The 26,353-nt window shown below is 35.6% G+C and overlaps 1 protein-coding gene across 6 annotated transcripts in view; it reads right to left on the bottom strand.

Annotated features, from left to right (window-relative positions):
* LOC107842414 (glycine oxidase) overlaps positions 1–9,290 on the bottom strand; it is a 31,538-nt gene extending 22,248 nt beyond the window's left edge. For 3 of the 6 annotated variants that reach the window (XR_001665761.2, XR_001665760.2, XM_016686248.2), the window contains exons 1-2: positions 8,805–9,262; positions 8,048–8,197 (exon numbers count right to left, since the gene is read on the bottom strand). Coding sequence is in view for 3 of the 6 variants with exons in the window: in XM_016686248.2 (XP_016541734.1) it covers positions 8,048–8,197; positions 8,805–9,156 (502 nt within the window). In the remaining 3 variants the exon portion in view is untranslated. Of the gene's footprint in view, positions 1–8,047; positions 8,198–8,804 lie in introns of all 6 variants that reach the window. The other 3 variants (XR_007044953.1, XM_047396930.1, XM_016686247.2) reach the window with 2 other exon arrangements.
* Between the last annotated feature and the right edge of the window lie 17,063 nt (positions 9,291–26,353).

Below are 26,353 nucleotides of genomic sequence, written 5' to 3'. Positions count from 1 at the left end.
ATTATACATACCAAACTTTCTACATATACAACTTGTTCAGGGACCGATCAGGGACTTAGTGAATATGTCTGCAAATTGATTATTTGACTGCACGAACCTTAAGATTATGTCTCTTCAGAGTCTTTAATAAAATGACAATCAATCTCTATGTTTTTGGTCCTCTTATGCCACAATGGAGAAATGCAGCTTCATTATCGCACAAAGTTCTATTTCTTTGATCTCTCCAAATTTCAACTCTTTCGGTAGTTGTTTGATCCATATGAGTTCACATGTCGCCACTGTCATAGCACGATATTCTGCTTTTGCACTAGACCCAACCACCACATGTTGTTCATAATTTTCCAAGACACCAAAGTTCCCCCAATTAGAACAAAATATCTTGAAAAGATTGTATGACAAATGGTGACCCTGCCCACTCTGCATCTGCATCTGAATATCCAACAATTTTCTCATGTCCTCGGTCTCTATAAAGTAATTCTTTCCCTAGAGCAGATTTTATGTATCGAAGAATGTGAATAACTGCATTCCAATAACTGCCACAAGGAAAATCCAAGAACTGATTTACAACACTAACTGAGAAGGCAATGTCAGTCGAGTCATAGTGAGATAGTTCAACCTTTCTACCGATCTCCTATATCTTTTAGGAACACTGATTGGAATATCAATATATCTACAATTTCTCATCCTTGTCTCCTCAAGAATATCAAGTGCATACTTCCTCTGTGAAATAGAAACTCCTGATTTGGATTGAGCTACCTCAATGATCAATAAGTACCTCAATCAACCAAGATTCTTTAGTATGAAAGTATTGAAGAAGGTGATGTTTCAATTTGGTAATTCCCTCATCATCATAGCCTGTGATGACTATGTCATCAACGTAAACCACCAAGTACATGCACAAATGTAAAGCAGAGTGACGGTAAATCACAGAATGATTACCTTCACTTCGTACCATGCCAAATTTATGAATAACCATGCTAAATCCAAACCATGCTTGAGGAGATCTCTTTAGGCCATAAAGTGTTCGTCGTAGTCTGCACAACATGTTATTACTTACTAGACCCCCTCGAAGCAACAAACCAGGCGGTTGCTCCATATATACCTTATCTTTGAAATCACCATAAAGAAAGACATTTTTAACATCCAACTAGTAGAGAGGCCAATGGTAAACAATGACCATAGATGGAAAGAGAAAGACTGAAGCAATCTCAGCCACATGAGGAAAGGTATTACCATAGTCAAGACCAAAAATCTCTGTATAAACCTTGGCAACTAGTCAGGTCTATCAATCTGTCCATCAGGGACAACCTCCACCATAAATACCCAACGACAACCAACTATAGACTTACCTGGGATAAAGGAGTACCACTAAAGTATAAGCAAACATCTCCTCAATCATAGCCTGTTGCCCGCTTAGATGAGCAAAAGCTTCACTTGTAGCCTTCGGAATAGAAGCAGATGACGGTGATGATACAAAGGTAGAATAGGTGAATGACAAATGATGATAGCCCAAACAAGTATAGATAGAATGAAGGTTTTGAGTAGAACAAACACCTTTCCCATGGAAATGAAAGAACGATATGTAGACAAGTCTGCAACGGGTAAAGACTCTAGTGGTGGGCATGTATTATCTATACAAGAAGAAGAGCGTGGACTATGCTAATAATTCAATATACGTGGAGGTCCGCAATAGGTAAGGACTTTGGTGGCGAGTGTGAGTCATCTGGACTGGATAAGGAGCGCGGACGATGATGATAAGTCAATTGTGGTGGAGGTAGAGGTGAGGAAGATAGAGTTGTAAAAGGTGAAGTAGAAGGATCAACTATGACGGGATCCCAAAAGAGGGACTAGTAGAACCTTAAAGATGCATAGAGGTTAGGTGTAAAGCATCAATGTCCCTTATGTACCCTCGAATAACCAAGCAAGACACACTCAAGAGCATAAGGAGCCAGTTTGTCTTTTCCTGGAGTGAGGATACGGACAAAGCATGTGCTCCCAAAGACATGTGATGGAAGAGTCAAGAGTGTAATACCTCATATCAAATAATAGGAATTTAGATAATTAGCCCCAAAAAAGAGGATAAAGAAGCAAATGTTAAAATAGTACCAGAAGAAAAGAAATGTTAAGTAATTGGGCTAAAGCCCAAAAAAGGAGAAAACCTGGCAATATAAAGAACCAAAAAAAGACAAGAAAAATAATAGGGGATTGTGCAGCAACCAGAAACAAATAATTCAGATAGAGAGAGGAAGAGAAGAAAGAGAGGAAGAGTGAAACAAGGACAACATACGCTCCAGAAATAAGAAAAAAAAGGATTCATTGGAAGCTTTTCTACCGGGGTCGACGTAAGTCTTTTCGACAGCTTTGCCATGAGTCTTAGTCTAGGTAATTTACATTGCGTATTGGAAATTTTTTACCAGAGACAAGTATTATGGGCAGTAAGTTATAGTTCTGGATACAAAATTAGATGAACAAGCTATATAAATTAGCCGAAGTTAGTAGATTATGCACCAGTTACATTGCACATAGCATAGGTATATATAATTTGGCAAAATCGAAGGCCAAACATGAAACATCGGGGATGGGTATTGTAAATTAGTTACGAATTAACCTAAATGAAAGAATTAACACGAGTTAGATGAGATGTCATTATAGATTGATCGAAGGAAGCCATATGGATTGCTAAAAGTGACGAGTTTGGTACTTCGATATGAGTACTATGAGTAGTAACTTTACTGAAATTAGTGTTTCCATAACATACATAGTTTATACATGATTTGAAGAAAAAGGTGTTACCTATTGCTTTGAAATTGCATGTGGGACAAGTTTTTTAACTTGATATGGTTACTTGAGGTGTTTTCATTGGTACAAGAAATGTTCAATGTTATTTGAGATATGATTATTGTCATTATAATGGTTCTTCACTACCTACTTGTTAGAATAAGAATAAGAATATGATTGTATATAGTATCCTACTTGGAGAAGGATTGTTATATAGTGTCTATAAATAGGGCTCAGCGAATAATATTGATACAAAATTCAATAATATCTTTCTCTTTATTTCTCACATGGTATCGGAGTCGGGTTTTGTTGGAGCAACCGCCTGGTTTTATTGCTCAGAGAGAGTATAGTCTGGTGTGTCAATTGCGCCGTCACTTTATGGTTTGAAACAGTCTCCTTGAATCTGGTTTCGAAAGTTCAACCCAATAATTTAGGAGTTTGGCATGATTCATAGCGAAGCTGATCACTCTATGTTTTATCGACATTCTACTCCAAACTTGTGCATATATTTGGTGGTTTATGTTGATGATATCGTTATTACTAGCAATGATCAAGATAGTATCATTAGTTTGAAGCAACACCTCTTTCAGCATTTCCAGATTAAAAACCTCAGCAGACTGAAGTACTTTCTTGGTATTGAGGTTGCTCAGTCCAACTCAGGTATAGTTATTTCGCAATGTAAGTACACCTTAGACATTCTTGAGGAGACATGAATGGTGGGATAGAAACTCATTGACACTCCTATTGATCCGAATACTAAACTCTAAAGCCACTCAGTGAGCCTGGAAGATATATGCGTCTGGTTGGTAAGTTGAATTATTTCATAGCGACTAGACCTGACATTTCTTATCCCGCAAGTGTTGTAAGTCATTTTATGGATTTCTCTCCGTGATAATCATTAGGATGTTGTTGTTCGCATTCTACGATATATAAAGTCAGCTTCAGGTAAAGGACTACTCTTCAAGGATTAAGGTCATGAGCAAATTGTTGGATAGACCAACGATGTTTGGCCAAGATCAGCTTGTGAAATACATTCTACATCCAAATATTGTGTTTTAGTATAAGGTAATTTGATGTCCTGTAAGAGTAGGAAACAGAGTGTGGTTGCTTGATCTAGTGTAGAAGCAAAATACCCAGCAATGGCAGTAGTAACTTGTAAGCTAATTTGGACTAAATAGTTGTTGAAAGAGCTAAAATTTGGAGAAATCAGTCAAATGAAACTTGTGTGTGAAAACCAAGTGACTCTTCATATCGCATCAAATTTGATATTCCATGAGAGGACTAAGCACATTGAGATTGACTTTCACTTCGTTAGAGAGAAGATACTCTCCAAGGAGATTATTACAAAATATGTGAAATCGAGTGATTAGCTTGCAGATATTTTCACCAAGTCCCTCACTAGTCCTTGTATTAATTACATTTATAGCAAACTCGGTACATATGACTTCTATGCACCAGCTTGAGGGAGTGGGTTAGAATAGGAACAAGAATATGCTTGTATATAGTACCGTACTTGGAGAAGGATTGTTATGTAATGTCTATAAATAGGGCTCAGTGCAATAATATAGATACACAATTCAATAATATTTTTCTCTATATTTCTCACACTACTATTTACAAAGAAAAGTATAAATGGGAGTAGACCTTGATGGATCCTGTAGCTAACAGCGGGTTCATTAGTCCAGATGCACCTTGTATCTACAGATTATTGTTACAGCTCTCGCTAGTGTGAAGGTTGATCTAGCATACTATCACTGATCTCCCTCAAGTGGGACCTATTGACATGTACAGTCCACAGTTATTGATTTTTCTTAAAGTAGAAAGCCACATCTATTACATGATTCATTCTTGAAAACCTCCTAAATATATAATATTTGATATGACACGGTGTTTATTATCGAACTAGCAATTCATTTTGCTTACATGAAACAAACGACAATGCTTATTGTTATCATTTCCTGAAAAAACATTTATCTCATGATATTTTTTAATTATCGTACTAGCATGTTTATTGAGTTTATTATCAAACTAGTAATTGGTTTTGCTTCCATGAAACAAACAAGACTGCTTATTGTTACCGTTTCCTGAAAAGACATTTATCTCATGATATTTTTTTATTATTGTACTAGCATTTTTTTTAACTTGTCCCTCATTAAAAACGATGTGGTTAAGTGTTACTAAACACTACTCACTGAACTAGCGTCTAACTCCCTGCTATTTTTTTACAGAGAATGTCGGTGACATTGGTGCTAAGTTACTCGGACTCGGCCGTTTTGCTGCCGAACCCGTCTCGACACGAGACTGAGGCGGGTGCTTCCACCTTCTCCGATTCGATCAAACGATTTCGGAGACATTGACCAAATTAACGAAGAAATTTGAGGGGAAAATCGAATAATTAATCGGCGAGTGGCGATTTACTGAAAAAATTCCGACCAGCGACCACCGGAAGAGAGACGGCGTTGTCAATGTATCACTGCCGTCACCGTCGCCGAGAAACCGCCGTCGTCGTCGGCCCACCGCAGTCGTCGTCGTCAATCATCTGTCGTTGTCGATGTGCCACCTCGTTGGCGTCGGCATTCTATTTGTTTGTGTTGTTATATATATATATTTATATTTATTAATATTAATATTTGTTTAATAAAAACAAGATAGCAGCGTTAATATTTGTTTATTTTTTTGTTTTGTTATATATATATATTTATTAATATTAATATTAACAATATATAGTTTTTTAATAAAACCGAGACAGCCGTCGGTTTATTGGATTGACAGCAGCCAACTTTTGTATTTTATATTCTTTATATTATATAAAAAAATGTATATTAATATATAATTAAACGAGTTGCCCTAACATTGAAAAAAGGAAAAAGTACTCTTAATTATAGTTAACTTTTTATTTTTAGAATACTTTTATAACTTTATATTTATAATATTTGATTTTTTGTAGCCGAATCCCCGCACTCGTATCCATACTCGGATTCGCACCCTCGAATCTTAAAATTTATATTTTGACGAATCCGACTCTCAGATCAGCATCCGTTTTGGATACTCGCACCCAAGTCTGAGCAACTTAGCATTGGTGAGGATTTCATTACCTAGAGAGTACGAGTTCACAATTTCTAGTAAGCTCTGCACTTGTTCGCGTGGGCAGAAAACTTATTAATATTGTTATAGTCTTTCTTTTTGAACTCTTAGAGTCGCTCCATTGATCATTTCCTTCATAAGACTTACGAGTATTCTTTCGTTATTATAGAATAGTGTCTAGTATTAAACTTCTTTTCATTCTTGGAGATGGATTTAGTATTATTGCATTGTGAATAGACTATTGATGATTATTGTGTCTTTTGGTGACGCTGGATAGCGGCATTGTGATTTCTGGGATAGGGAAAAATTTGGATAGGCCCAAAAAGGGAAAACTTTGTCCAATTTTCCATAGATCACTGATGAGACTTTCTTGGAGCGATAGCTCTTAACCACCGATCATGGCCCTAAATTGGGTCGTGACAAAGAGAAAACAAGATTGACTAAGGAAACAAACTAGAGTGTGGCTAATTTTGAGTAGAAAAGGAGAGCATAGGATTAATCAAATAACAAGATATGAATATTGCATCCCCCAAAAAATGCAATGGAAAATTTGATTGTATGAGTAGGGTGTGTGCAGTCTTAAAATATGTTTATCTTTCCTTTTTGCGACCCCACTTTTGTTGTGCAGTGTACGGACAAGTTGTCTGATTTTTTTGTGACACCATTTTCGTTGTGTAGTGCAAGGACTTGTCTGATGAAGAATTATATGGCAAGACATAAATTGTTGAAATTGAGATGATAAATATTCATGCGCATTATACTAAGAAAAATGTTGATAGAAAAACACCAAACTAATTTTGTATTTCCGCACAAAAAGTTTGAAATATGAAAAACAATTTAGAATGATCTTTCATTAAGAAAATCCAAGTACACCTTCGGTAAATATCAATGGAACTAACAAAATACTTAAAACCCAATGAGGAACTCTACTAGGACCCCAAATATTAGAATGAACTAAATAAAAAAGAGACTACACGATTATTGAGACTATGTGAAAAAGTAGTTCAAGTGTGCTTCCCCAATTGACACGACTCAGTCTAACTTATATAATTTTGACAAGCTAGGTAATATCTTTTGAAGTACGGATAAACTAAGGTGTCCCAATCATCTTCGGATAAAATCTAGAAAGGCGGAGAGTGAAAAAAATTATAATGGAGATGGGAGTATTCAAATAAAGTCCATCTCATGTCCTTTGCCAATCATCCTTCATGTAATAAGGTCATGTCCAACAAAGAAGTCATTAAAGAATGAGATAAAATAATTTAAGGAAGGCTAAAAGGGACAAGTAGGTACAAAACGAACATTATGCAGAGTCGAGGAAGGTAAGGGATTGGCTTGACCGACTCCGTTTACATGGTCTGAGAACCATTAGCTAATGTAACAGTGAAAAGGGACTGAGCATAAGTAATCTTAGACAGTAAAAAATTATTACTAGAAACGTGATTTGAATCTCCCGTATCCATGACCTAAGGACCAAGTGTGGTGGACTATGAGTAACAAGAAACAAGATTACTAGTCTAAGCAACGGAAGCTATTGATGGATACATCTGCTTACTTAATGGTTCGGGTTGGCTCCTTTTTTTTGGTTAAAACCAAAATTAAACCAATTTAGTTAGTTTTGTTATCATTAAAATCTAACCAAACCAAATCAAATAAAATACACATTTATCAATTAGTTCAGTTTGTAAAAAGTCTAATAGTATTTCTCTCTTCTTTTTCATGCAACTAGAAAAGAAATTTTCATCATTTATCAACTAATAATTATTTTATTAGCCTTTTAGTGTTGTGGCCATATTTTTATTAGATTATGAAGAAAATGTCTTGAGATATATAAGCTTTAATCAAGTGGAAAAGTTTCGAAGAAATATAAACAGAAAAGTCTAGGTAAAAATCTCATAGTTATTTCATTACATTTGTTTGGATTCATGGCTCTCGTTTAAGAAACGAGCTCATGGTCAGAATCGTACCCACCTTTGATTGAGATACTCTCCTTAAATTTATATCACAAAAGCTTCTAGGGAACCACTACTTTGTGAGCATCAAACATAAAAACAAGATAGAACAGAAAACAAGACATACAACATGATAAAGGTCTAGACCCATTCCTAAAGTCTTAAGGAAGTACACCTAGTGAATGTAAGTTGACTAAAGATACTGGCAATAGAATGACTGAAGATAGATTCACCTGTCTTCTTCCAGCCAAGTTCCTCTAAAGGATCCATTCCTTGAAGTTGAATGCTCTTGGCTAGGTTCTCCCACAATTGATGGCTTCTCATCATTAACTCCCATTTCTCAGTACCGGGTGATTTGTGTGCCTTCCATATGTATCCTTGACCTAGAACCAGCTCAAATGAAAAATATTTCAGAAAATCCACAATCAATTAGTCAAGTCACTGAGGACATTAAGAATACTTAAAAGGACAGATAGAAATGTTCTCCAAAATTCTCAGATGAGAGAATAAGAGTTCACAAGCTTTTTCAACTACCTTAGAGAAGTTTTTAAAGCAATTTGACAAATTAAAAAAAATAACACTTCTAATACTTATTATAGAAACAAATTAACTCTTTCAATATTAGTGTTTGACACACTTATTCAGTTATCTCTGTGGTTAATCTAACTTCAATCAGTTCACTGATATAGCTCGTGAATTTGAATAAACTCAAGATTGACAGCATACTAAGTTAATATTATATCCAGCATTAGTCCAAGAGGGTATGCATATGAATATAGCATATGCAACCATAACAACGAAACTACTACTAAACCCTGATCCGACTCTAGTTGGCTTTGTATAGAGTTGGCTTCGGCTATACAACAATAATTACTATTTCTCCATCCCAAGCTAGTTTGGTTAGCACATAAATCCTCAATATCCATTTTGCACTATTTGGGCCCACTTCATTACAATATGCAATAAATTGGGGTCAATAAACTTTTTTACCTGCTCCAGTTGCGCCAGAGCAAGGAACAGCAGCGTCAACTAGCGCGACGGAGAGATCTGAGGCAAGGAGCAAGTGCCGTGCGATGGTCAATCCAATGATTCCGGCACCAACTATGACAACATCGAAAGAGTTAGACGCGGAAGACTGACTCAAATTCGAAACTTGAAGTGATCCATGCCAACTTTTTTTACTTCGAGACAATGATAGAGGTGCACTTCCAATGAACCTACGGCCACAAAATTTAGGATTTGAGCATAAAAGATGCGAGTGTAGCCTGTTTGGAGGAAGTGAAAGTACGCCGTTTGTATTCAGATTAGATATTACAGTAATTTTCAAGGCCATTGCTACCATTTTTGTCTATTTTTCTGCGAAGTTGGTCTTGAGTTTGTTATTTGTGTCTGTTTGCAAACATTGAACACTTCATCAGCAAAACTGCACACTTTGTTGTGGTTTGTCGTGGTTTTGTAGGGTAGTGTTATGTTATAGTTTCAGGAGTCGTTTGGCTGAGTCAATCCAAAATATAGTGCATTAGTAATAGTTATATTTTTTATATTTGTATTAGTTATGCATGTATTATTTCTTATACATTGTTTGGTTTGATGTATAAGAAATAATACATTTTACATAATTTTTATAAAAGAAATTTTTGTTTACAAAAATACCTTTGTTTGATTTTGTATATTTTTTTGCAACAAAATTTTTTGCCATCTCAAATATAATTAGTATTATTGAACTAGTATATAGAGGTTTCGGATTAATTGCAAGACCTTCGTCTTTGCGCATGAAATATTATGCCAACGAATTAACATAGTCGAAACAAAAATAAAATATAAGACTTAAAATTAAAAAATAGTCTCAACTTTTTTAAGGACCCTCGAAGCAAAGCAAAAATATATTACAATTATTTAAATCAATTATTTATTGTTGTAGATTAAAATGGTGGAAAAAAATTGTGACATGTTTTGAAAAGATTCACTATTGCAAATTAAAATGGCGGGAAAAGAAATGGTGAAATATTTTGAGAGGAAAATTGAGGGGTATTAAGGTCATTAATAAGTTAATGCATGTATTAAAGACTTTGCATTACTAATACATAAGAAATGAATGGTATTAGTAATACACAATAAAGTGTATAATTAATGCTTGCATTAGTTATGCATTGACTAAAAATTGTATCAAATAAGATATTCATAATACACATTAATTAATACATGCATTATTTTTGCTAATACACTCTACCAAACGACCCCTTATAATATTATAAGGCATTTTATTTTATTATTTTCGGTATCGGCATTGGAGTCAGACTAATTCGTATTCGCGCGCTGAATAGGGCCCTATTTGGGGACAACGCTCCCTATCAAGGTTTTTTTCATATTCAGAGCTCGAATCTGAAACTAGGTTTTTTTTCATGTTCAGAGCTCGGACCTGAAACCTCTTATTAAGGGAGGAGTAGTCTCATCCACTACTCCACATCCTTTGATAATATAATATTGTACTGCATAATATAATATAGTTTCATAATATGTGGTATAATATTGTAGTGTAGTATAGTATAATATTTGAACGTATGATATAATATTGTTTATTGTTGTTTAATAATGATTTGATGGTATTGTAATTGTTAAGTTTATTAAAATGTTCTTAACTATTTTAAATGTTAAGTTTATTTATAATTATTAATGAAATAATTTTTTTCCTGCTAATTTGTCATAAATTATGTCATATAAATATATTAAGTTGTTAAATTTTTGCAAAAATTCTAACAAAATCAATACAAAAGTAGATCAAATAAATACAATCGGATTCATATTTACAATAACAAATTTTATTTTCTTTTGGTGTTTTGAGACGTGACCACCAACGACAAGTAAAAAGTTTGAATCTATCTTTTATGTATGATATGGGTGTGTTTGGTGTGGGATACAAAAAATATTTTCTACGAAAATAAATTATTGTTTACTTATTTTCTTGTGTTCGCAAATAGAAAAATATTTTCTAAAAACATTTGTATATATTTACCACAAAATAATGATAACGAATAGGATAAGAAGGTGGAACAAGAAAAAGATAATGAACTTTTTTAAAAAAAAAATTGAGGTTGGGCTTGTGGAGTAACGGGTCGGGGTAGAGGGTAGGGTAAGAAAAAAAGTTTTGAACTTTTTAAAGAAATAAGTTAAAAACATTTGGGGGTGGGGGTTAAGAACTTTTTTTATTTGAAACTTTTTAAAAAATTAAAAAATTAGTGTGAGGAGGAGGGTTGGTAGGTGGTGGGGTAGGGGTAGGGGTGGGTGAGGGTGGGGTAAGAACAAGTTTTGAATTTATTTTAAAAAAATTGGGATGGGATCGGGATAGGGTGGAATAAGAAAAAAGTTTAAAATTTTCAAACAAAGAAATATAAAAAAAAGCTAAAAAAAATGAGTGGAGGGTGGCTAGTGTAGTGGGGTTCAAGGTAAGAGGTAGAGCTAAATAATATAGGGTGAAGGATAAAATGGAATTATAAAATATTAAGTAAAGGCATAGTTAAAAAAAAAAAAAGTAAATCATAGGGTACCACCAAATCGGTAGTTATATAAAGTGGGGATTTACATAGTTACCAAACCATGAAATTTAAACCATACCATACCATACCATACATTTTAAGAAATAATCACAACAAACATGATTTTCTTAGTAATCCTACCATTCCATAATAAACTCAAGGTTGACAACATACTAAGTTAATATTATATACAACATTTAGTCTAAGAGGGTGCCACGACCCAACAATCCATAGTCCAGAACTACTAGTAATAGACCATCAAGAGAAATGGAGAAAGAATGCGGAATAAACAAAATAAAAGACTAAGATACATAAGATTGTCCTAAAACATGGTGGAATCAGTACAAGAGTTTCTAACGTAATAGGCTTACAAAATGAATATACTGATACAACCTATCTCTGGATACAACATAGAGACTAGTCTAGTACATAAGAAGGAGAATAGAAATACTCCGAATGCCAGGAGCTCACCCTATGTCTCCGAATTATAGTTGCTCCACACGATGCACACAACAACGGCGAGAACTCATACTATGATCTGCAGGCTACAGAAGTGTAGTATGAGTACCAACACGTGATACTTCGTAGGCAATTGCCGACTGAGCTCTAAAGATAATGCAAATATAAATAGCATGCAAGCAGGAACGTAAACTACACCTAAATATCCAACAAACAACATAATAAAGCTAAGGAGACCATAAGAAAAACTGTTCTATTTATATCCAAGCAACTAACATAATAATCTAATGGAACAATAAGCACAAATTATCCTATTCCAACCATACTCCGAGAACCTAGCACTATATCGTATATCACTGGCCAATATACGAATCAAGAGTGGAAGAAGGATATGTATAGTAGTATACAAGGCCAAGAAATGGATACACAATATGAGTAAATAAAAAAAGGGAGGGATATACGATAATACCATAACTACTATAAATAGATACATATACATAACAAAGCTAACTCAAAGGTTCAAGTTAAGTAACCATACTAGCATCTCCAAGCCTCCTATCATATTAGGAGCTAGTGCTAATATAATTAAGGTCTCTAATCCATACGTCTAAACATGAGATAATTATCATAATAAAGCAATTGTAAAGAAAAGAATCAGAATATCATAGTCTAAAGCCATAATGCCTAACCAAAAAATAATCATGCATGATAACATAACAATAAGATAAAGGAATCAAAACCATACCTCAAATTTCAATACTAGACAAATAATTAACCTGCCACGAACCAATTGTGATAACCATAATAATGTAACCGGTTAGTCCGAACAAATAATACCTAATCAGGCCTTTCATAGACCTCCACCGTCATAGGCCCAAAAGGTTCAATCAACACACAACATACTACAAGCCATGCTCTTCCCTATACCTATGCAACTCCCATAAGGTTGATAGATATAGACGTATATTGGTGATAGGCAATGCGCATGCATGAAAGAGTGCAAGTAGAGTCCATAATACCATAACCACTATATCACCATCAATCACCGGACTTGAACCGAAACTCATATCATCAATCGCCGGACTTGAGCCGAAACTCGTATCATTAATATCATCAATCAATCTACTTTGTACAGTATTATATATTTATATATATATATACACAGACATCTAAGATCGTGACTAAAAGGGTATAAGTTTATAAATCATTGTCCAGGATAAACTCTGGGTCTAAATCAAACTTTGAGTCTAAATCATCATAAAAGTGTAGAAAGGATCGAAATTTATCATGATTAGAGTAAATAGTAGTAGCAAAAATTATGGATCAAAATCTATCTCGATCAAATCTCTAAATCGTCATTTTTAGTCTCAAGGGCTCATAAGTTACCCATTAAGATGGTACGAATCCTGTTATAAAGAAATCCATTTAAGATGAAAAGTGGGAATAAATCCCTTTTAGGAAAGAAAAGAGTAATAGAATCATATTTTATTTAGAATCATACCATTTACCGTCTAAGTGATCATGATTGTACCGAATTTATGTACATCATTACCCATATGAAACAATACGATTATAAACATCAATATGCCTATAAACTATGACCATTTTCTTTATAAGGATAGAATACTTTTCGGAACCCAACCAACATCATAATCACGACTTTGGGCCCAATATATAATCAACATAAGCATAACATTTACTTTGAGGAAAAATCATTACAATTCACCAAGTCACACAGTCACCTTATACTAGAGATTCATTAGCCTCATCAATGTCTAACCAGCTACCATACAAATATAAGTCTACAAAGCTAACACAAGTCTTAGCCTGAGGTGAGCTTAAGGGCCCTACTTTTAATTCCCAAAATTTATTTTAGACAAGCTTCTACCCCGGGATAAGCTAAGGTATGTACATCCACTTTTAGATGATAAATAAGCCATAATTATCCCTAAGATAACAATTCCAATATGAACAACTTAGTCAAATTCACCTAGGTTACGGTTTTAAGATAAAAATTGTCCAAATAAAACTAATCATACCAATCACGCTATTAATACCTAAATTCCATATCATATCTAGCATAATATCATAATTATACTATGAATTAGCCCTATCTATAAAGAAGGTAATAGGATTATAGAAGAATTAAGTATTTTAACTTAAGGGTCAAATACCCTTTTAGCCCTCAAACTCACAATTTAGTCTAAGTCACGGTGTTCTATCCACAATCACATCCTAATATCCCTATATAACATGGAACATATATAAACACCATCTCAAGAAGAAGAGTAGACAAAAGTCTACCTCGAAGACGAACCATAATCATTGAATCATCCATAAATTGTATGTCTTTACTCCACGATCCTGAAATGTTGTTACGCTGTCAAAATAGTAATCTACAAGTCGGAGTAAAACAAGATCCATATTCCTATATTAAGGGTTAGGTCAAATTTTAGATTAAGAACGGGACCGCGGGGCTTACACATAAAAATCAAAATTGAATCTGTCACGAGGTCCCTCGAAGGATAAGGAAGTTGTGCTTAAAAGTTAAGCACATATGAAGCACAATTTGGGCCTTAAATCAACCCTCATAGTTTAGGAATTCAAGCTCTAATTTCTAAGAATTTTACCAAGAATTAGGATAGAAATTGAAGGGAAAATTAATTGAAAATAACCAAGATAAGTTAGGTTAGCGTACCTTAACCTATGTGGATGATTTCCTATTTTTCGCTCTCTTGGCTCTCAATTTGGTGTAAAAATGGTGGAAGAAGTGATACAAATCGGGTAGGGAAGAGGATATATGAAGCCTATAGGTGCCACTAAAGTTGACAAAACGGATACCTGGGCACTAACGTGCGTATTGCTAAAGTGGCAACATGACCGTTAAAGCGGTTTGGCGACAACAGTGGGTGTCACTAAGGTAGGCCATTAGGCTCTAAAGCGTACCACCACCAAACACCAGGGTCGTTAAAGCACTGAGCACTAAAGCGACTCAATAGGCGCTTAAGCAGTCCTATCAGGTGCCATGCACCAGATTTTGCTAAGTCCAGAATGGACTTTGACCGGTTTCCTGGGATTCGTTAGAAATCCTATACGCACAAACAAAATATGCTACCATACCAAATTTGATATTTTGGACTCAATGGAACCATCAAAACTCTCTACACCCTCACACCATTCAACTTTGGTATAATGATTATTTTTAATGGTCTTTTCTTCTTCAATGTTCACTAGTTGAAACCAAAGTATGTTTTCTTATACTTTGCTTTGATTGTTGAGTTTTGAGAAGTCATATATGTGTATTCTACATGGCTCTGATTATAAGTAACTCTAGATGATCATGCATAAAAACAAATATGGGTTTATTTAAGTAGAAAAATTCAATTACTTGGTAATCTATTAAAAGTTAGTCTAAATTGGTGCATAGTCTGATTCTATAATTTGTATTTGCTTAAGTTATGCCAATCTTTTATTGGGGTGAAATCTGAGTAACCCTGATACATGGTTTAAATGCTAAACATTATGAATTGGTATACTTGCCTTCTCCAGTGATTGTGAAGTTGTTTTTAGACTTAAACGTGATAAATACGAGAGATGAAAATACATGTATATAGAAACCACCCCAGTGAAGTCCTCATGTCTCTCCCAACGACTCATACCCTAAGTCAATGATTCATCAGTGAGTCGTGACCATAACACTATAGTCCAAAATTGCAAAGCTTTTAATGTTTGGAAAATCTACTTTGTTGGGGTCTCACGATGAGTCATAGGGAGACCCAATGACTCATAGTATGAATCTGTAGTGAGAACAAACCCTGGGTATAATAAGCCAATACACCTAACAAGTCAACTAACTGGTCGTATTCGTATGGACTGACTGTGCCTTAGTAATTGTGTTTTATTGTCACAACCCGAATCAGGGCCCTGGCCGTGATGGGTATCTCAAGTCCATCAAGGACCAAAGACCAACCCTTACACCTAACCATATAGAACACAATACCCTAACATTGGATAAATTTCAAACATCTAACAATATAGCATAAGGTAAGCTCAAGAAATTTAAAACATGTCTATAGCCGATAACCGGTAACCGACCAACATCTCCATCCAAGTCCACGGTAATCCAACAAAGCCTTCCAAACAAAACCAAAATCAATAAAGCGTCGGGACATGACCCCGACTCTGACAATAACAATGACAATGTAAATAATAATATAAACTCTCAATTCTAGTCTATGAAAGGAACTGATTAAATGTCTAAGTCTTTTGGAGAATTGAAGCTCACCACTTCACCACAACAAACCGACGAATTGAGTCGATCCACCTAACACTACGTACAAAAAATAAAAGTATCTTCGGTGCTTGCATCGCGTGGGGATACAATGTCTGAAGACGGTTAGTGGGTTAAGCACTAGTGTGAAACTCAGGGCTAAGGGAGCAAAATAAAGCCATGATCAACACTTTAAAATCAGTTAAAATCCAATGCACATAACTAGATGTGTTTGTGTGCATATATATTTATATACATATATCATATGCCGGGATACGGAACAAGGCTTAACATGTACTTTAAAACTTTAGCCTGGATTATGCAGCTCAACTGTCATAACATAAAAAGGTACCCACGAGCTATATGGGCCCAACTCTCCCCCAGCTGGAGGGGCCCTAGTGTGTGTAGTTGCACGAACCAGAGGATGCACGTATGCACCATGGGGGACTCCAACCTCCCAGAATATCAAGGTGACTAAAACACCCAATCATGTAATGTAATATGGGGGACTCGAACCTCCCAATCATGTGATAATAATAAAGGGGGACTCGAACAACCAGGTCATTTAGACCCCCGCATTGGCAACCGCGGTTTTCAGTGTTGGTCCCTCGGGACCTCAACTTTCACGACTCAGCTACACAACTCTCATTAAAGCCCAATTAAAATATTTAACAAATATTCCCACTCATTGAACCATGGTACACATTTAGGCATACACTGTTGGTATCGTCATACCAACTACACTTGTAAGGTAACATCAATATGCCAAAATATTTATCATCACTTGGGGAAATTCAAAAACTTCTTGGTTAAATTATATATTAGCTTGGGGAATTACACAGCCCCATAAGTTCAATCAAAGTCATTATGCTTCATTAACTTTTCACATTATGCAATAGTTCAAGAGTAATTCAATGTGTATACTTTTTATATTCAAAACAAATTTTACAATAAGGGTTGAGGTCATTACCAAATCAATTGTCAATATTCATAAAATTTGGGAAATTCACAATACCCTAGTTTATTCACTATACCCATGCATCAAATTGGTTTCAAAACCACCATTTAAATATAATCAATGCATGTACAAACATAAAACATCACATAAACAACAACCATTTAAAACCTTCAACCCATGTTCAAAACCAACATCAAAATCGTATGAATATTATTAAAACACATACTTTTAGTAAAGTAATAATTTGGAAAGTGTTACATGCCTGAAATACCCAAGATTATGGAGAGAATTCAACCCTTAAAGCTCTACTTGACCCACTTATTCAAAATCCTAAGTATGGATGCTTGAGAGACTTGAGAGAGAAGAAAGAGTTTGTTATCAATGAAAATAAGGCCCCAGGTATTTTTAATGGCCATGGGTTATTATTGGGATAAGAAGAAAATATCTAAAATACCCTCATTTAAAAAGCTGGAAAAATAAATTGTCAGTCATTATGGGTCTCATAATGACTCGTCACGACTCTTTACGACTCAGTACGACTCTTTACGACTCATCTCGCTGAGTCGTTGTCAAGACATTGTCACCAGGCACACACACTGTTGACTTTACGACTTGTTTAATATAGCTTGTAATGGGTCCCTATGGCTTATAGGGTCTAGTCGTAGTCAACACCAACACCATTTGGGTATACATTAGCCATCCTACGATTTGCACACAATGACCCATAATGAGTCCTCACGACTCGTACTGAGCCACTCGTGCTCAAAGCAGAAGATTTAGCCACACATACTAGTTAGGCTACAATTTAAGTCCGACAACACGTCAAGACTCTCTATGATTCATAGGGTAAGTCGTAGTCAGGATAGGGAGGATAAAATTTCAAAAAATTTCAAGGACCAAAAACTAGGGTGTTACATTCTCCCTTCCTTAGGATCATTCATCCTTGAATGATGGGTCAAAGCATCCCTTAGCATGATTAAAATTGAAACGCACCTACATTTACCTGTAGCAAAGACAGAAAACAAAGATATTAAGATCACACATACCTTAAGCATGATTTTCCAAAATAGGGAATAGGAATGGATACTTGGATTTCATGTCCTCTTCGATTTCCTAAGTAGCTTCCTCATAATTTTTGTTCCTCCAAAAAATCCTTACCGAAGTAACGTCCTTCATCCGTAATAGATGGACTTGCTGATCCAAGATTTCTATTAGAACTTCCTCATAATATAAGGAATCCTAAATGATCATACCTTCCAAGGGAACAACCAACGAAGGATCACCCATGCACTTTTTCAACATCGAGACATAGAAGATCGGATGAATGAAACTCAAGCTAGAAGGCAACTCCAATTCATATACAACATTGACACCCTCTTCAAAACCAAATACAAACCAATATAATGGGGACTGAGCTTCCCCTTCTTCCCAAATAGCATCACACCCTTCATGGGAGACATCTTTAAGAATACCCAATCATCAACATTAAACTCTAACTCCCTTTGTCTCATATCTGCATAGGACTTTAGGCGGTCTTAAGCCTATCCCAAATCACCTTTACCTTTTCCATGTCTTGGTGAGCCAAATCAAGGCCAAATAACCTATTTTGACCAACCTCAAATCACCCAATAAGAGCCCTACACCTCCTACCATATAAAGCCTCAAATAAAGCCAAACCAATGCTAGAGTGATAAGTATTATTGTATGAGAACTCTATGAAAGGTAAGTGATTAACCCATCTACCATTAAAATCAAATAAACAAGCCCGAAGCATATCTTCCAAGGTGTTAATTGTCCATTTTGCCTTTCCATCCGTCTGCAGGTAAAAAGCAGTATTAAGGGTTACCTTAGTCTTAAAACCTCACTAGAACGACCTCTAAAAGTAAAGTGAGAACTGGGTACCATGATTGGAAATGATAGAAACTGGAGCACCATCTAACCTCATGATCTCTTGGATATAAAACTTAGCATACAACCGTTGATATTTTAAAGTTTACAACACAAGTCGGAGATGATCGACATGACCTACATCACTCTTAGAATACACCAAAATATCATCAATAAACACAATCACAAATAAATCCAAGAACTAACAACCCGATTCATATAATCCAAAAATGTTATCGGGGCACTAGTCAAACCAAAGGACATCACCAAAAACTCAAAATGACCATACCGGGTTCAAAAAATAGTAGTAAGGATATCCACCTTTGTAATCTTCAACTGATGGTAACCCGGCCGAAGATCAATCTTAGTAATGTACTTAGCACCCTGAAGCTGATCAAAGAGATCATCAATCCTTGGAAGGGGATATTTATTTTTCACGATCACCTTATTCAATTGGCGGTAATCTATGAACATCCGTAGGGACCCATTTTTTTTATGCACGAATAGAACTGGAGCACCCTAAGAAGAAACACTAGAAAGGATAAAGCCCTTATCTAGAAGATCTTTCAACTGCTCTTTAATTTCTTTCAAGTCAGCCACAACCATTCTATAAAGAGGGATAGAAATAGGACGAGTGTCCAAAAAAAATATTAATCCCAAAATCAATTTTCTTATCAGGAGGAACACCAGTAAGATCATCAGGGAACACCTCGAGGAATTCACAGACCACAGGGATAGTCTGCAAGGAAGGACCTTCGGATCTAGAATCCTTAATATGCACTAACTGATTGAGGCACCCCTTAGAAACCAATTTTCGGTCATTAAGATATGATATAAACCTTTTTTAGGCACTAGGGAACTACCTTACCACTCAATTACCGGCTCATTTAGGGAGTAAAAACTTACCCTTCGGGTCCGACAATCAAGGGAAACATAACACGAATGCAATCAATCCATCCCAAAATCACATCAAAGTCTAACATGTTTAACTTTATCAGATCCATGAAGGTCTCCCTACCACATACCACCATCATAAACCCTTGTGGACCCTTTTAGCAATAATGGAGTCATCCGCTGGAGAGGACACATAGAAAGGATTCAAAATATATTAAGGATCAAAATAAAAATAAATAGCCACATAAGGGCTCACATAAGAGAGGGTAGACCCGGGATCAAGTAGATAATATACATCATGAGAGAAAAGTTTAAATGTACCAATAATAGCATTAGGGGATACCTCAAAATCTTGGCGGGTATCAAAGATGTACTGAAGGTTTGGACCAGTGTCGGAGCCAGAAGCAGAAGTAGTACCCTTTAGTGCAGGAGATGATAAAGTAACAATAGGGATTTTATTTGCCCCAGAAGAAACCCTAGAAGGAAAATCACTCTGCATATGACCAAACTGACCATATTTAAAGAACTTGTTCCTTCCTTCTTCACAAATACCACGATGCACCTGACCGCAAAATCTACAAGGGGGATATGATAAAGCTAATTGAGCCCCACTAGCTTGAGGCTGCACACCTTGTACCCTAGTACTAATACTATTCTGAAAATAACGATTATTCGACGACTTTGGATAAGGAGTATTAGCCATAGAGTAGTAACCAAAATTGTCCCATATCTTCTGTAATACCCCAAAAAATCCAAACCACTATTAGAGCCTTGTACCAAGATCATGCATAGTACATCATGGTTATTTTATAGTTTTATGAGTAGGTTAGATGTATATTAAGGCTTCAAATAAATCCTAGCTATTAGACGGATCAAAACATTCCTTACCGATTGAATTCTTGAGAAGGATATTGGTATAGTTAAATTCAAACAAGCATATATCTCATTATACTTGGAATTTTTGATATCTTAACCTATCAACAGATAGATAATTGAATTATCTTTCCAACAATACCAATTTCGCCTAAATCCGATATCAGAGCAAAGAGCTATTCTTATTTTACTCTAGCATGTCAGGCTGAAAACAGTGTGACGACATTCGCGGTAGCTTACCACATTTGTGATGCCCTATCATGAAGGTCGTCAGCCTTAGGTAGAAATCAGATGCTAAGTGGTGACATTCGTGGTAGCTTACCACACTTGTGACTCCCTATCACGAAGGTCGTCAGCCTTATGCAGAAACCAGCTCCTAAGTGATGACATTCGTGGTAGCTTACCACATTTGTGACGCCCTATCACGAAGGTCGTCATCCTTAGGCAGAAACCAAATCCTAAGTGACGACATTCGTGGTAGCTTACCACACTTGTGACACCCTATCACAAAGGTCGTTAGCCTTAGGCAGAAACTAGCTCCTAAGTGACGACATTCGTGGTAGCTTACCATACTTGTGACGCCCTATCATGAAGGTCATCAGGCTTAGGCAGAAACCATCAATTCCAGCTCCTGTGTGACGACATTTTTGATGCCTTGTCACAATGTCTTCAGCTATGGTTTTCAGTAATTGGGAATTTATTTCATAAGGGTATTTTGGTCATTTACTTCACCTTCCACGACTTATAACCCTAAAGAGGCGTAATTTTTCCCATTTTCTTTAGTTAAGTATCTCAAAAACCCTCTTTTACGCTTTCAACCACAAGATTAGGGTTTCTATCAAACTCATCTCTCAAAAGCAAGATTCAAGCCTTTTTCCAAGATAATTGAAAATTAAGTTTCCCAATCCAAGAACTCTCCAGCAAATCATCAAGGTTTCCTTTCTAAGGTATGCGTAGTGTTCATCTATGGATCCAATCCGTTCATGGAGCTCAAGAACCATGTTTTAAATATTATTTTGTAAACTTTTTGTGGTGATATGAGTATGTACATGTTGACGATTGTTGTTTAAGTTTCAATGTGATATCTGAAGGTGTTTTCATGGAATATATATGTTTGTTAATTGAAAACCATGAACTTTAGGTTGTTTAATATGGTGCAAGTATGAAACTCACCTATGCCTTAAAGAATGCATGCAAGGTGTTTGATAAAGTGCTTAGGATGCTAGAAATTCATGTTTGTATGGTTCTATGATGTCTAAATGACAAGTCCATGTTAGCTATATACTTCAATATGAATCCCATGCTTTTCATGTGTTGCTATTGTGGAGGTATGAAACATGTAAGATAATGGAGATATACAATATGTACACGAAATATATCTATGAATTCCCAACAATGTTTAAGATGTTGAATAACTATATGAAATATGATATCCCCTACTTATGATATTATGAATTGTGGACTCAAATCTTGTGATCAAGTTATGCCATGTGTGTCAGTTTCCTTCTATCGAGTCCTGGGGGTATTCGTACCCTAAAAACATAGCTATGTGCCTAGAGCCATGTCATGTTGTTACGATAATCTCAATCAAGCCATGATTCAGTAGAATTCAGTCAGTCACGTGACTCAGGAAACCTCATGGTCTTAGTCAGTTATTAGATATCAGTAGTATTCCATCAATCAACGAAATTCAGTAAGTTCCACTTACTTACAGTCAGTTAAATTATGTTCAGTCTTTTCAGATGGGAGTAGAAGTTAGCACCGAGTGAACCCAAGGATGGGAACTTACCTGTATATGAGGGTGTGATTCTTAGCAGTCATCCTTGCATTCCAGAACTATGTATCCAGCATAGGTTGAGACATCGCAGCCTGTTATATGAGGATAGATAAGGTGGCTTAACCTGTTATATAATGGTTCCCACCGTTCTTACTAGAGTTACCTGTTATATGAGGGTTGCTCATATGTTGTCCTTACCAGTGGCGCGGTATTGACACCCTTCTAGTCAGGGCAGAGATTGGACCCTATCTTAGTCATAATGGCACATATGGGGCATGTCGGTTAAACAACTACCTCCCACAGTTTCAGACTCAGTCTCAGTAAAAGAACTCAGATAGGTCTTCAGATATCAATATACCAGGATTGTCAGATACAATTAAATTCAGTTATAGTGCGGAACTCTAATAGTTCCATTAGATTTAAGACTATCAGATACAGTCGCCCATGTTATCAGAACTACAGTTTCAGCCATGTCAGTTATCAGTAAACCATGTATTAACATAAACATCTAGCTATCACGTACCCACGATCTTAGTTACTATGTATGTATGTATACACTTTTACGTTTATATCAGTCAGTCAGTTAGCATTGTTCATGCATGTAAACCCTTTTGCATTAGACTGCCTCACTCGTACACTTAGTACTCCAGTTGTACTGATGCATTTGTGCTATGGTTCTTTCTTTCATGTTACACCATAGGTCAGAGACACGAGCTCCAGATCAGCAGTAGCATCCAGCCGCAGAGTTGCAGTGAGTCCTCATCCATTCGAGGGCGATATTATTTTATTTTATTTATTATTTCAGCTCAGTTTTGCTAGACGGAGTTAGTTGGAGACATGTTCCTTCAACTCCTTATTTAGACAATACTTAGAGGCTTTCAGATTCAGTATTCAGACTTATATTCAGATTTGATTCAGTCTTCAGCTGTTTTGGGTATTTTTCACCCATATGGATATTATGTTTTGACAAATTCTTTATTCAGTTGAACTTTATGGCCTACATGTTTATGTTTTCCACATTATTACGTTATATATGCAGTGTACAGGTACAAATATCAGTCATGGATTAGCTTGTGGTCCCTCGGGGTCATAAGCACCGTGTAGCATTCCGATTTAGAAAATCGAGGCGTTACATCTTTGTAGACTATTTTCCACTGTCTCTACCACTCTGTTGTTGACCTCCACCCTAATTTGAGTGTTTAAACTTCTTATTTTTCCTTTTACTCATATCCGATTGCTTTGTTTTTCCTCTTCCACTAGTTGCATATACACCACAAGTCTAGAGATGTCTATATCTTTATTTAACAAGGCATCCTTGCTTTCTAAGTTCAAATCACGGGACAACTCAAAAGAAAATTTTCTCATTCCAACCCTCATGCTATACACTAACTCTGGAGCATAACATGACAACTGATGAAACTTCAAGGCATACTCCATTACTATCATCCTGCCTTGCTTTAAGTTTACGAATCCCTCAGCCTTTGCCTCCCATAAATCCCGAGGAAAGAAGCAATCAAGAAAAGCACTAGAGAAGTCATCCCACAAAGCAGACTAGACATCATAACCCCTAAACTGGTCCCATTCCTCATACAACTAATACACCATATCCTTCAACTAATAGGCAACGAACTCCACACACTTCATCTCAGTAGCACGCATTACACGAAATTTTTTTTCTATCTTATCAATGAAATTTTAAGGATCTTCCATAACTGTAGATCTAGTGAAATTTGGAGGACTCAACCTCATAAATTTACCAACTCTAGTGGCCTTAAAAGATGGAGTAACAGAAGCAACACATTCAGTTTTAAAGGCCACCAACTGGGTCAACAAATGAATCAACTTATGAAATTCAGCATTTCACACACCCGCCTGAGATGTCCAAGGAGGGTTAGGAGGGACCGGTGGAACTCCACAAGGGCAATTAGATGCAGCGACCCTAGACTGGGTCTAAACTCCTTGAGTAGGATGAGCTCCGTCCATATGGTCCTCAGACGGGACAAAAGAGTTTCCTCAAGCATCAAATCTTCTGGGAGGGATGATTTAAAAAGCAAACATACGAGGATTAGAGAAAATTTCAAGATCTTAGACTCTATTGACCAAAATAGAACAACAAAAAAGGAAAATATTCCTAAATACCTCGTAGCCTCTCCCTTATAAGTGTGTCATACTGCACACCCATAAAAAAGACTCTACTTGACACGGCTTTGTGGACACCCAATGACACCAAACCTAGGCTCTGATACCAACATTGTCAGGAACCGAATAAGGGCCTGTCTATGACGGGTATCTGAAGTCCAAATAGGATTGAAAACCACCCCTACACCTAACAATATAGAACATAATACCCCAACATCGGATGAATTCTAAATATATATTAAGATACCATAAGATGAGCTCAAGAAATTTAAAATATATCTATAACTGATAACCGGTAACCGACCAAAATCACCATCCTAGTCCATAGTAATCCAACAAAGGCTTCTAAGAAAAACTGAATTCAATAAAGCATCGGGACTTTCCCCTGACTCTAACAATGACAATGACAATGTTAATGATAATGTAAACTCTCAATTCTATTCTATGAAAGAAACTGATGAAATGCCTAAGAGAGTGTTTAGATAAGATTATAAGTTGGTCAAAATGGCTTAAAAGTCATTTTTTACTTTTTGGAGTGTTTGGCAAATTTAAAAATTGCTTAAAAAAAGTCAATTTTGGCTTTTTTAAAGCCAAAAGCTAGAAGTTGTCCATTCTTTACTTTTTTTAGCTTATAATCCACTAAAAGTTGACCAAGTAAAAGACATGTGTGTCCCTTATAATTCTTTATTATTCCAAAATTACCCTCTTGTAACCCTAAAACACACTTCTCTTTCACTACAACACACTTCTTCTTGTATTAATTAAATAATTTCACTTTTTGTATTTATGGCGAACTTAACTCTAGCCATATTAGTACCTCTTTTGTATGAAACTTCTAATTTATGAAATATAATTTTTATGTATTATTCTCATTCTTTAATATATTCTTTTTAAATTTGGACAATTGTTATTGTTCAACATATGAATTTCTCTAAGAAAAAAATAACTCACCAACTAAGATATATGGAGAATGCTCACTGAAGATATATAACTTCATGAACCATTAGTGAACGATTTGTGTATATTTGATGATGCAACGTTCATATTCGACAATGTTTTAATAGTGATATAGTCATTACTCAATCAACGAGTGATATATTTTTTAGTAAGAGTCATTTTAGCAAACAAAGAGTATCATTTATGACCAACTATTTATCTATTAATGTAATTATAATGATTAGTAACATATATACTTTGTTTGATGATTTAAACTCTTTTAACCGAGAAACAAGATTTTTTTGGCGCACAAATTTAATAGTCATTCATGAAAATATTATATATTTATATATATATATATATATATTGAAACTGAATTTAAAATATATGTATTAATTTTAATTTGAATCATTTAGGAGTAAAAATTAATAATAATCAACTCTACATATTGTTAACAGCTTTAAGGTTATTTCAGTCATTTTGACCAAAAAAGTGCTTAACAACACTTGGTTACCAAACACATCCATAAATTTTTTTCAGTGTCAACACTTTTATCCAAACACCTAACTACTTATTTTTAAAATAAGTTTCAGCACTTTCAAAAGCACTTTTAAAGAACTTTTTAAAAGCCATTTTTTATCAGCCTACTCTAAGTCTTTCGGAGAATAGAAGCTCACCACTTCTCCATAACGAACCGAAAAACCGAGTCGATCCACCTAACACTGTGCAAGAAAAGTATCTCCAGTGCCTACATCGCGTGGGATACAACGTCCAAAAATGGTTAGTGGGTTGAGCACTAATATGTAACTCAGG

Source organism: Capsicum annuum, chromosome 9, assembly GCF_002878395.1.
Source record: "Capsicum annuum cultivar UCD-10X-F1 chromosome 9, UCD10Xv1.1, whole genome shotgun sequence".
Lineage (NCBI taxonomy): Eukaryota > Viridiplantae > Streptophyta > Magnoliopsida > Solanales > Solanaceae > Capsicum > Capsicum annuum.
Note: the sequence above shows the minus strand (reverse complement) of the source record. Positions and strands in the feature narration are given on the sequence as shown.